General features: G+C 36.9%; 1 protein-coding gene across 7 annotated transcripts in view; it reads left to right on the top strand.

Moving 5' to 3' along the window:
- Positions 1 to 7,236, top strand: part of LOC126183479 (protein ST7 homolog) — a 155,835-nt gene extending 148,599 nt beyond the window's left edge. For 2 of the 7 annotated variants that reach the window (XM_049925497.1, XM_049925499.1), the window contains exons 10-11: positions 2,582 to 2,727; positions 4,285 to 7,236. In XM_049925497.1, coding sequence (XP_049781454.1) covers positions 2,582 to 2,727; positions 4,285 to 4,311 — 173 coding nt within the window. In that variant the 3' untranslated portion in view covers positions 4,312 to 7,236. Of the gene's footprint in view, positions 1 to 2,581; positions 2,728 to 4,284 lie in introns of those variants that run through there. The other 5 variants (XR_007536758.1, XR_007536754.1, XR_007536757.1 and 2 more) reach the window with 4 other exon arrangements.
- Positions 7,237 to 13,608: the final 6,372 nt, after the last annotated feature.

Here is a 13,608-nt window from a genome sequence, read left to right as displayed (position 1 = left end):
CAGACCAGAATAGGCACATGCTGCTGCCTCAATCCATGGGCCCAATGCCTCATTCTATGTCAGCTCTACTCGCTTGGGTGTCGAGCAGGCCTGTTTGTGCCTATCTACCCTGGTGGTTGGGGTTATGTCAGCATCAGAGATGGCTTTGCTTCATGTGGCCGTTGCCGGCAACTCCAACAGTGCTGAGCAGGTGCTGCCATCAGTGGAGACAGATACAGTGTCTTAGTTGCCAGAGCCTCTGCTCTGCAGTCTGCCACTGTTGTGGATTCTGAATTCCAGATGACTCCCAACTGACTGTTGTTGGTCCTGACCTGTGGATGTACTGAGGTCCACGGGCGGCTGGGGGTGCCCTCATCTCCCTCACTCTCGGTCTGGGCAGATTGAAACTTCTTACACCTTCAGCTGCTAGCCTAGGCACCACCATAGATACCATGAATGTCTCTTCAGTCACAGCATCATGAACAGCAATGCCTGGTCTTCCTCCTTCCCTCCCCCCACCCTCCACCCCCCACACTACCCTTCCCCACAAGGAAGTAGCTTTGTAGTAACCCGTTGGTTACTACACATACTGCTCACAGCAGACATGTCGGCCCACTATGGCAAGCGTGGTGTGCACCGATACTCAAAAGGTGTGCCAGCAACTACACGAGGTGGCCACAAGGGGCAGCCCTGTCACTGACCACCATCACCAGGTCCGCTTGCGCAGCACTAAATCAGTGACATCTGACATGGAGAGCATCTATATAAGGTCTTCAAGCTCTCAGTTGTTAAAAGTGTTACAGATGTGGCCACTACTTTCATTGTATTGTTGTTGATATCACTCCATGACCCATTAAACTGTATCTATTTTACAGCCATATGTTTCCTTGTGTCCCAAGTTAGAAAAATGAACAGTGCTTTAAAAAGAGTCTGTGAAATACCTCCAGTGAGTGATAAAGATACACAGTATATCAACGTTCAGTCAACCCCCTCAAAAGTCTTATAAGCAAGCTGAAAATTTGGATATGTGGAGTGTATATGGTTATGGTACAGAACAGGAGAGCTTCTACTATTGTTCTAGTCTGTAATTACTTTTTTATTGTGTTATTGAGTTTGTAGGTTCTTTTGCAGTTGCCAAGAGAGAACTCATCACACTAAAATATGATGTTGGAACATTCCTCATTGCAATATTTTGAATTTAGCCGATGATAATTTCTGACAGTTAGTCACTGTTGTCTTCTAGTAATATGAGGGCTAGCCAAAATGCTGTAGCAACAATGGGCAGGGTAGTATGGCCATATTGTTGTCTGCACATTTGTCCATTCAGTCGACATGTAGCTGCACCATGGTGAGGTTTGTGTCATTTCCTGTTATTCCACAGTAAAAGTTTCAAATCCATGCTGCAATTGAAAATCCCATGAGTTGTAAAGTGCAGTCAGTAATAAGGTTTTTGTTGGCAAAAAACCATAAAGTGATAAAAATTATAGGCTTCTATGCAAAGCATATGGAAACAACGTAATCACTGAAGACTGGGTGCACCAGTGGTGCATTTGATTTAAAAGTGGCTGAAGTAATGTTCACGATGAAGAGCAAAGTGGGTGATCAAGTGTTGTGACTGATGAACTGGCTGCAAAAGATAGTGAGAAGATTGAAGAAAACTACTGATTCACGATGCTGTAGCTCTCATTTAGTTTTCCACAAATTTCATGGAGTGTGTTGCATCAAATCATAGCAGTGCTTTGATGATAATGTGGAACTGCTGTAGGGCATGACTCTGAGGTCTCAGGCAGCCAAATGTTATGACAATGGTATTTCAAAGATTGTTTGCCACTATGATAAGTGCCTAAATTTGTATGGGACTATATTGAAAAGTAGTATTTAAGTGTCACTTTGAAATGAATGAAACATAATTTTTTATATTTCATTTTAATATCAAAACATAATCATTTTTATGGATAGCCCTTGTATAATAATATTGTGCTGCACAACAATGTACAGAGGACTACAGGAGCAAGATTTGCATAACAATCAACAATTCTGAACTCTGTTAACAGTTTAAAACATAACATATGAATAAAAACTGTTCATTTTGAAATGCTGTAAAGCGATGGTAATGTGTTCCATTGTATTTTTAATCAAGGTTTATTGTATGTATGTTGTTTTAAAAGTAGTGCGTCAGTTATTTTGCCTGAGACAGCAGACCAACACTTTCTGCGTACTTGTTGATGTTAAATGGATGACGAACTTTGGTTTACAAAGTGGCATATAATTACCTGTGAAATACCAATAGTATTTATTCAACTATATCCTGTTCTTATCTTCTCTTTCTGCCTCCCTGTGTCACATTTCCACCATCCCTTCAGTATGTGTTCCTGTATGGGTATTCGGTAACTAAATCACAAGGTCACTATCTTGTCACATTTCAGGATGCTTCACTCTTTTCTTCTATCACATTTTCAAATTCTGTGCTTCTGCTTTCTGGTACATATAAGTTTTTACATTTACATATAATCTGCCTTTTTGTTTGTGACTCTTTATGTCAAAGAACTTGTTCTCTAAATGTTAAAATTGTATCATACATGTAAAATATTTTCTGTTTAAGCTGCAGCCTTCAGTGATGTCAGCATGTATCCAAAGAAGGAGCTCCCTTTCTTCATTCTGTTTACGGCTGGCCTGTGTTCCTTTACAGCCTTGCTGGCACTGCTTACACACCAGTATCCAGAACCTATGGGAGTTATTGCAAAGACGGTAAATTGTTATTCTTTGCTGGCATTTATATGTAATGAGAGAAGTATTAAATCTGCATAGAAAGAAGCATTCAAAAATGGTTCAAATGGCTCTGAGCACTATGTGACTTAACTTCTGAGGTCATCAGTTGCCTATAACTTAGAACTAATTAAACCTAACTAACCTAAGGACATCACACACATCCATGCCTGAGGCAGGATTCGAACGTGTGACGGTAGCGGTCGCTTGGCTTCAGACTGTAGCGCCTAGAACCGCATGGCCACTCTGGCTGGCTGAAACAAGCATTGAAGGGTATCTCTATTCTTAAGGCAAAATTTTTTTGGACGGTGAAAGACATTAGTGTCAGTTAAAATACATCATTTTTGAGAGCATAATTCCTGAATTTTTGCAATCCAGTCCCATTACCTTTAAAAATGATAGAAATGTGGAAGGATATGATGTCTTTTGGAGATTTTGTAGAGATGCTACACAAACTCAGTCCTTTTTTATATCTACATTAAATGATTCAGAGAAACAGTGGAAAACCCAAATCAAGATGGCAGGGCACATATTTTAGCGTGTTTATTCCCAAATAAAAGTCCAGTACTTGAAATGTTTCTCCACTTAACTTTGTGACCATGACCCTCAGTGATATTGCACACATTTTTCTTATTCCTTGGCAGTATTGCCCCATACTTCTGAAATTGAAAAATATGTTTTCATTTCATTAGTTCATCAGATGACTTGGTTGACCTAAAAATTTCAGCTCAGAGTTCCTTAGCTAAGATCTTTGGTTTGTTTACAATGTACTTAAGTTATTACCAGTTTTTATTACATTGAATAAAAACTGTCAAATCTATCTTGTAGTTTATTATGGTAGGTAACAATGGAAGTGTGGGTGCTCTTTTCACAGAAAAGAGCTGTTGGTGTGGAAAATTGGGGAGGTTTGGTTATAGAAGAGAAGACTTCACTGAGGAGGACTTTTTTACAGGTGGAGAATAGTTAAGCAACCATGGTTGTAATTTTCGTTGGTTTCTAGAGAACTTTTCAGTAAATACTGAAAATACTGTGGAATAATGACCATTTTTAGCAACTGTTAAAACAAATGTGGCAGGTGTCTAATGATATGATTTTCAATAGGAATATTAAAAAATGATGGCTTGGACTACAAAGAAATGAGATAAATTTGTGTGTGTGTGTTTCTCATTTATTTGACAGTGATGTGTTGTTGGTTTGTTTTCTGTTGTGTTCAAAATGGTTCAAATGGCTCTGAGCACTATGGGACTCAACTGCTGTGGTCATAAGTCCCCTAGAACTTAGAACTACTTAAACCTAACTAACCTAAGGACAGCACACAACACCCAGCCATCACGAGGCAGAGAAAATCCCTGACCCCGCCGGGAATCGAACCCGGGAACCCGGGCGTGGGAAGCGAGAACGCTACCGCACGACCACGAGATGTGGGCTTCTGTTGTGTATTTGTGTTTCAGATTATTTATTGGAAGCAGATAATATGCCTTTCTTATTTTGTTTTTACTTTTATTCCAGCAGAAATGATTATTGTCTTCATTTTTTCAGATCTGTAATTCCAGCGAGGAGAAATGAAGAAGAAAGGAACCAATTGAAAGAAAGGTGTCTGTTGATATTGAATTTGCAAGATTTATAGATGGATGAAAGGTAATATAGAAATGAGGAATTGACTGATGTATGTGTGGGTTACCTTGTTGGGATCATGTTTTATTTTCCTAAAGATATTGTGTTCAAAGAAATAGAGCTTACAATTTTGGAATGGGGTGTTGAGTATCAGAATGGTTGTACTTGGTCCAGGGACACTGCACAAACATCAGGAATACAGAAGATTGTAATACTTTGCTATAATGCAAAGAAAGCAGAACTCTACAGGTCAAAGTAATAGATGACTGAAAAAAAGTCTGTTTTTTAGAGGAACAATAATGAATGAAGCGTGCAGCAATGGAAAGAGTTTAATGTGAGTTTAAAAAAAAAAAGGCTTCAGACTGTACTGACTACGCAGAGTATTTTTCTTGGCAGTTTAGTGAAAAATAGTTTCCAGTTTACACAAGGCAACCAAGACGTTGATCTCTTGCAATAATTTTTGATGATGTACTCATATAACTTCTGCTGACAGTTGGTCAACTTTTCATAAGATGTGAGACTTCTACCAATGTGAACGAATTTTTTTTTCTTTTATGAACAGCTTTACTTTATCAAAGTTTGAATGATAGATAAATTTATGTAATTTTATGTAATATGATACACATGTAGAATTGGGGAGGCATCAGCTTCATTACAGTTTGTCACCCACTTGGGATCATCTGAGCAATATTCAAAACTAAAATTCACAGTAGTGAGAAAGTGTGTTTTCCAGTTTTACTCAAAAACAGTTCTGGTATGTATATGAAGTAGGAATGTAATTTTGTATTTATGAAGTAAGACAGTGTCAAAATATTGTATAAAAGGAAATAGGAGCCCTTGTTTACATTTATTCAGTACTTTGGTTACTATTTTGAAGTGAAAATATCAGACTTCTGTAAATAAATTTAAATATTATACTTTTTTTGGATATGCTAAGTATTAACACCTGTTCTGATGCAACACTAGACAAAATGCTACATGATTGTACAGGCTTTTAATAACACAGTTCAAGTTTACCAGCAACTGTTTTATAGTAAAAGTTCTGTGACAAAAGTGTAAACAATTTTTAAAGATCAGATAATGTAAATACCTAATGTTGTCTCTGTTTAGTTCATGTTAGATGTATAAACTGCACTTTAATTTGTTAAGCTTGTCCAGTATTACAGGTGCTTGTTTCCTAAAGAACAGAATGTTAACAAATTTGTAGCTCTGTAAATTGCTGAGAGATTGGAGACACTATGATCATCAAGCTTTCCTTCTGCCATCTCTGGAGGAAGATAGTCCAAGATGCCAGACATTGTCTTCCACTGATTGCTTGGTCCATGTACAGAACAACCAAAATCAGCCATTTTTATTTTATCATAATTAGTAAGAAGCAAACTCTCAATCTTTGCCTTGATGAATCACATTATTTTTATGGAAATACTACAAGGTGTTTGCAACTAGTAAATATGTCTTGCTGCTATAGGTTCGATAAAATGGCCATTTCGGTATGCACTAAGCACTTTGTACAGTTCTCCTTTAGCAGCAAACTTTAATAAAATTAAATATATCTTCTTATAACTTCTTATAATAAAAGTGTGTATAGAGCTATAGGACATAAGGGTGCCTCATATCTGTCTGTATCTTTATATCTCGGAAAAAATGTCTTTCAAGTCTGACACCAACAATTTCTGATTATAGCATTATTTTCAGGGAACTTATAATCCCTGTTGTCTTATCTGTTGCTGTGTACACATGTCCATGCTGCTGCTGCTGGTTGTACAGGGTCCCAGATTGATTAAATTGCACAGTTATATGAATTTGTACTGCCTGTATGGTTTAATGTCATACATGTTACATGTAATAACATCTTTGTTATTTGAGAATTATATAGCTGAAATAGCTGGACAAATGATGGAGTCAAAAATATGACATTTGATGTGTTTTCACTGCCTTTTACCTTTACATCAGGCACAATTTATGTGTCTGCAGATCCATACTGTTTAGTTTTAGGGTTGAATACTTTGTGATGAATGGTGTTCAGTGAAAGAGCATTTGTCTAAATAAAGTAGGCTTTAATCATTAATAGTTAAATGGAACAATGAACTAAATTAATAATTTCTTATGTTTTATATCTGCTGTTTTCTCTGCTGGCAGGAATTTCAGCAGTTGAATGTGTCTGTTGTTCTCTCATTATTTATAAGTGGGACCACTTGTGTACTCCACATTTAAGGTCTTGTATGAATTTATAATGGCAGCAGTTTGCTTTTAGCTGATACTGCTCTTGTCTTTGCCTTATTGTTGAAAATAACAAATCTAACCTCAGTAATTTCTAGGAATATATTATGTGGATTCTAGGCTGGGAGGAAAATGTTGTTATTCATTAAATGTAAATGTCATCACCAAAGAATTCATATGGAATTCTTCACCCAACTGTTGTGATTGTAACTGTGTATCCTCAAGGCTCGTGATTTTTTATGTAAGGTATTGTTGAAAAGTTATTGTTGTGATTATTTATGTAAGGTATTGTTGAAAAGTTATTGTTGTGATTATTTATGTAAGGTATTGTTGGAAAGTTACTGTAAAGTTTTAGTGTGTTACAATTTGTCTGCTTGTGAGCTTATTTAGACTGATAAGACAATCTGCCAAGGATAGTATACAGTGAATTTACTCACCTGATAAAAGTGAGCAAATGAAGAACTGAAATAATAAAAGCAGCCAATATGGCATATTATGAAATTTTTGTTATATTTTATATTGTCATTTGTGTAGATTTTCTGATTATAGTAGGTTATCTTATGCTGTTTGTCTTAACAAGAAAACACTGTAATAATTGTCTCAGAAGAAATCACTTACTTTCTTTCTGTATTCAAATAAAATTACTAAAAGACCAAACATTTTTTTTTCTTTTTAATGCTTTGCAATATGTAAATGAAAATAATGCTGTTACTTAGGGTTTGCAAATATGCTTCCTAGATTTTGTAAAAAAAAGTGTATAAAATTAAATAGTAAAGAAAACACATTTAATAGAACATACATGAAGATCATCCTAAGGTTTGAGTCATAACTATATTCTAGGATCATAGTGAGAAGATTGAGATATTGGTGGAGATATGGGAACATTGCTGGACACAAAGTAATGTGACTTTTGATCGACTGCTGTATTTCTTCAAATAATGGAATCTACAGTCATGGATCTTGACCACCATTACCATTGGTAAATTAATAGAAAGTACTAGTTGTGTAATACAACAGTAGAAAACAAACAAGAAAGGGAATAAACTTACTGATAAGCCGTGTCAGATCCAGAACAGAATATGGGAGAGACATAGTCAGTAACTGGAATTGGAAGCAATAAATTTTTTGGTTTTAGCTAATAATTTTCTGAAGTTTTGTTGGTATTGGTATTAGCTGTCATGTTGTAGTATTAATACAAGTAGTTTCTTTCTTAGTAGACAGAGAATTTTGAGACCATTATTGTTAGTTCTATGAATAGTTCTACTGGTGTAACTGAACTTTTGTAACGTAGACGTATAGTTTTTCTCAGTAACTGTAAAATTTTACTGTGAGTGAGAAGTGTGGGCTCTGTCGTAGGTTTGTGAGTAGTGGGTTACAGGTGGGATTTGTTCAAAGTACTTTTGTTGAGGGGAATGCCGTGGGGAAGCCAGTGGTCATTTTAGTGAGATCCTCTCCTGTGAATGCAGAATCTGTAGTAGAAATAAGTTGGTAGAGAAGCAGGAGCCTAAGATCTGTGCCCTTCATGTGCAATTACAATGTGCCAAGGAGGAACTAGATAGGTAGAGGAGGGTGATGGGTGTTGGGGAATGGAAACTGGCAATTGGCAAGAAGGCAAGATGAGGAGATATTCAGACCGTTTTACTTTGCGTATATGCAATAGATTTGACCCACTGTCAGAGCTGAGTGGAGAGGAGCCTCGTGTAGCTGTAGATATAAGGAATGTGCAGCAGTCCTCAGCAATTAGGAGGCCTAGGTTCATTGCAAAGTCTAGCAGAAAGGAGGAGGTTCTGCTGCTAGGTAGTTCTCACAGGAGAGGTGTGGGCCAGCAGTTGCAGGAAGTGTTGGGGAGGGAGTACCACGTCACCAGCATTGTGAAACCTAGTGTAGGGTTGGCTCAAGTGACTGACAACATAAGGGAGCTATGTAGGAATTTTACGAAGGAGGATCAGGTAGTGATAGTGGATGGAGCAGGGAATAGTCTTGATAGGGATGGGAAATATGATGTACGTGTTGACCTCGTAAAGAAAGCTACTCAAACTGGTGGCAATAATGTGCATTTTGCGCAACTGTTTCTGTGTCATGATCTTAGGTGCATTAACATGGGGCTGGGGAGGGTGCTGATGGCAGAGGGCATGGGTCACATCTCAGTGGTGCCAGTTGGGTCTATCAGTAGATCGGGTTTCACTAGGAATGGCCTGCACATCAATAGGTATGGGAAGGGGAGGCTGGCAAAGGTTATAGGGGACGGTGTAGTGGGTGGTGGTGGGATCACTCATGGAAAAATTCCTGTAGTAGTTAGTGTTAGAGCTGCATCTCTTTTAGATTGAAGTCAGCTGATAGGTATAACTGCTTAAAGGAAGTCCCTCGTAACTAAGGAATCACCTTCAGAGGACATCATGTTTCCAAGTAGAGAAGGAATTAGCATATTACATCAAAATATAAGAGGTATTAGAGATAAAGTTAGTGAAGTGCTTCTAGATGTTGACTCTGACATTATTGGTATATCAGAGCACCACTTAAATAATTTGACAATTCAGAGGCTTCCTTTACCAGGATATAGATTAGCTGACTGTTTCTCAAGGAGTTCCTTGTGGGGTGGGGGAGTGGCTATGTACGTAAAAAACAGTATTCCATTTGAGTCCATAGATGTATCATGACACTGCACTGAACAGATATGTGAATGTTGTGCAGGGGCAGTTGAGTTTAGTGAAACTAAACTTCTAATTGTTGTTGTTTATAGGTCCCCTAACTCTGACTTCAGAGCATTTTAGCTCAAGTTAGATGGGGTTCTTGATTCACTTTGTAGGAAGTACCAGAAATTAGTTATATGTGGTGACTTCAATATTAATTTTGTATACGATTGTACAAGAAAAAACATCTTGGTAGATGTCCTAAATTCATATGATCTGATGCAGATTGTGTTTTTCCCAACCAGGGTGCAGGGGAACAATAGCAACAACCATGGACAATATTTTATTCATTCTTCATTACTAGATAGGCATTCTGTTAGTAAAAGGGTGAATGGCCTTTCAGACCATGATGCACAAATTTTAACACTAAAAGGCATTTGTATTCAAACAAATGTCACATATAATTACAAACTATGTAGAGAGTTAATCCCACAGCAATAGAGAGCTTTTTAAACCTCATCAAGGAACAAGAGTGGCAGGATGTATAAAGTGCCGATAACAAAGATGATAAATGCAATGCTTTCCTTAACACGTTTCTCATGCTCTTGGAGACTTGATTTCCATTAGTACTTTCTAAATGGGGTACTAGCAGTAATAGGCAGTCCGAGTGGCTGACTAGTGGGGTAAGGATATCTTGTAGAACAAAGTGGGAATTATATCAGAAGATTAGAAGTAGTCACAATCAAGCTGAAGTAGCCCATTACAAACAGTATTGTAAGGTGCTTAAAAGTGTTATTAGGAAGGCAAAGAGTATGTGATATGCTAATAGAATAGCTAATTCACAGGATAAAATTGAAACCGTGTGGTCAGTTGTGAAGGAAGTGTCTGGTCAGCAGCACAAGGTCGACGATATAAAGTCAGTTCGTACTAAAAATATTTCTGTTACTTATAAATCAGATATACGTACAGTATTTAACAATCATTTTCTGAGCATTGCTGGTGAATTAAATAGAAATTTAGTTTTTACAGGGAATTATGTAACACTATTGGCATATCCCTTTCCGAGACTGGTATCTGAAATACGCCTCTGTGATACAGACAAAGGGGAGCTTGAGCCAATAATTGAGTGTCTAGCAGAATATTAAAGTACTGTGCTGCACATGTTAGCTATGTATTTAGCCATATTTGTAATTTTTCCTTTAGGAGTGGTCTGTTTCCTGAGTGATAAATGTACTCAGTAGTAAAGCTGCTTTATAAAAAGGGAGAAGAGATAATGTAGTTAATTTTAGGCCTATTTCTATGCCATCAGTGTTTGCAAATGTTATTGGAAAGGCTGTGTATGTAAGGATAATTGATCATTTCATATCACACAATTTGCTATCAAATGTACAGTTTGGCTTTATAAGTTGTTTAACAACTAAAAACGGTATATTCTCTTTTCTCTGTGCGGTACTGGATGGGCTAAACAAAAGGTTTCGAATGCTTGGCATATTTTTTGATTTAACTAAGGCATTTGAGTGTGTTCATCACAAAACATTGCTCCAGAAGTTAGACCATTACGGAATACACCTGTTACTTTAAGCAACAGGCATCACAAGGTCATTACTCACAATGTTGATAACGGCTGTGATGTGGAGTCTGAGTTGGGTATTGTCAAGTGGGTGGTGCCCCAGGGATCAGTGTTGGAGCCACTCCTGTTCCTTATTTATATAAATGATATGCCCTCTAGTATTACGGGTAACTCTAAAATATTTCTGTTTGCTGATGACACTACCTTGCTAGTAAAGGATGTGTGCAACATTGGTTTGGTTTCAAATACCAAAGTACATGACCTAAGTTCATGGCTGGTAGAAAATAAAATAACTCTAAATCACAGTAAGACTCAGTTTTTACAGTTTCTAACACACAATTCAACAAAACCTGACGTTTTAATTTCACAGAATGGGCATATGAACAGTGAAACTGAACAGTTCAAATTCCTAGGTGTTCAGATAGATAGCTAGCTGCCATGGAAAGGCCACGTTCAGGATCTTGTTCAAAGACTTAATACTGCCATTTTTACTATTCGAACGGTATCAGAAGTGAGTGATCGTTCCACACGAAAGTTAGTCTACTTTGCTTATTTTCATTCGCTTATTTCATATGGTATTATATTTTGAGGTAATTCTTCCCATTCTAAAAGGATATTTTTGGCTCAGAAACGGGCGGTTCGGCAGTAAGTGGTGTAAGTTCACAAACCTCTTGTTGACCTCTGTTTATGAGTCTGGATATTTTGACATTGGCCTCTCAATATATATATTCCCTACTGTCATTTCTTGTTAGCAAAAATATTAGCTTATTCCCAAGAATAAGCAGCTTTCACTTGGTTAATACTTGGCAGAAATCAAACCTGCATTTGGATTGGACTTCCCTAACTCTTGTGCTAAAAGGTGTGCAGTATACTGCTGTATCCATTTTAATAAGCTACCACTCGAATTCAAAAATCTTAGGAGTAACCCACATGCTTTCAAATTGAAGTTGAAGAGTTTCCACATGGGTCACTCTTCCTATTCTATCAAGGAGCTCCTTGAAAAATTAAGCTGATTCTTATTGTATTGTTGATTGTGTTTACTTAAATTTATGGAGTGACTTTTTTGCATTCATAATCATTTATTTTTATCTGTTATTACTTTTATGTTGTAATTTCATGTACTGACATTTTCCATGACCTCGGAGATTTGCTCCTCAATTTGGTCCTGGTCCTACGGAACTTTATCTGTAAATAAAATAAATAAATAAATTTAAAATGGAGAAGTATAAAGCTTTTCTATAAATTTTATATTAAGCAGACTCTGCTCAAATGTTAGAGAGACTGACTTTCTTTGTCTTGTGATGAAAAATTTATTTCTTCTTTCCTTAGTTATCATCTCATTTCTGTCTTTTTCTCACTGATACTGGACCTTACAACTATATTTTTGTATATTAAACATGAAATATTTATATTTATGCATTTCTGTCAAGCATTCAATGACTGTTCTTTAAGTGAAGTGGTAAAATGGAAATGTTTCTAGATTCCTTGTGTGATTTCATCATTAAGACATTTGTCTTTCAACATAAACTGCTAATATAACAAAAAATGTAAATTAGCAAATATTTCTTACAATATGTGCATGAAAACATTTCTCCTTTTAAAAATTTTTATTTCAATTGAAAGAAAGTGTTTTGAACATCAGTATTAATCTAACAACATTCTTCTGCGGAACATACCTCTTACGAGGAACTGCTGTCCTTAAATATGTTCATACTTCTGCAAACTCATAGCCTAATGTTCACGGTGTGGAGATTGATGAAGTGCTTCTTATTTATGCATATCTTTTCTATATTTTGCACCACCTCCAATCACATGTCAGCCACATGTCAATTGCAAGTGTTGTTAAAGGGGGTGGAGGATTGGTTGCAGTGAACTGATGCCAGGTTTTTGATGGGGGAAACTGCATGTCATCTTACAATCTTCTCAGACCATTTACTTTCCACTGCATTGAACATGACAAACACCATTCTGTGTAGAATGATACAGTGAGGTCTCTGATATTCATTTTTGACAACAAATTTTCATGGTTACAACTCATCTATGTGTTTCAAAGTGCTTTCCATCTTAGTTGCCATACACATAGTTCTTGGGGAGACAACAGTGTGTGTTGTGCTAGTTTTACAATGTTTTTGTGTGATTTGTGCTCAATTACGAGTTCTAGGTGCACTGATCCTAAATATATTTAGATTTAAGGATCGTAGATACTGTCTGCCATGAGGTGCCTCATCTGCCAAAGGTGACTGTAGGGTTAGGGTTCATAGTAAGTCCTTATGTTGATGCTAGAGAGCTGCCCAACCAGTAACAGATTTTCATAGATCATGAAATACATTTCCTTATCTGATTGATAGCCACCAATATTTCATGTAGTTGAACAACCACCCATGGAAAGTGTATTTTATTATTTCCTATGAATGATAAAATTGTGGGGAATATACTCAAAGCTGTGAATTCGAGCCAAATGTCAGTCATTACCCAAGCTGTAAGACAACTCACACACTGGGCAGTCATCAGGCCCAAAGTAGTACTGGATGTAAAGAAGTTCAATACTAAATGTAATGAAGGACAACAGAGACTGTACTCTTACTTTTATTTTTAAAATGTATGTCTGTCTTCACTATTAGTTCTATGAGCACTTTTTTTTAGCTCCGATTGGTCATAAAATTAAACTCACAGTGAAAATCTGAATGACGCTTAGTGCAGATATGTTGTGCAATCTCGCTAGTATGTCTGTCGATCATGTCACATCACATTTTGCAATTCTGAGCACATAGTGAACACATACAGATGCTTAGAACACAAGTGTCTCCCACCAAGTGTGAAGAGCCTGCT

This window comes from Schistocerca cancellata, chromosome 4, assembly GCF_023864275.1.
Source record: "Schistocerca cancellata isolate TAMUIC-IGC-003103 chromosome 4, iqSchCanc2.1, whole genome shotgun sequence".
NCBI classification, from domain to species: Eukaryota; Metazoa; Arthropoda; class Insecta; order Orthoptera; family Acrididae; genus Schistocerca; species Schistocerca cancellata.
Note: the sequence above shows the minus strand (reverse complement) of the source record. Positions and strands in the feature narration are given on the sequence as shown.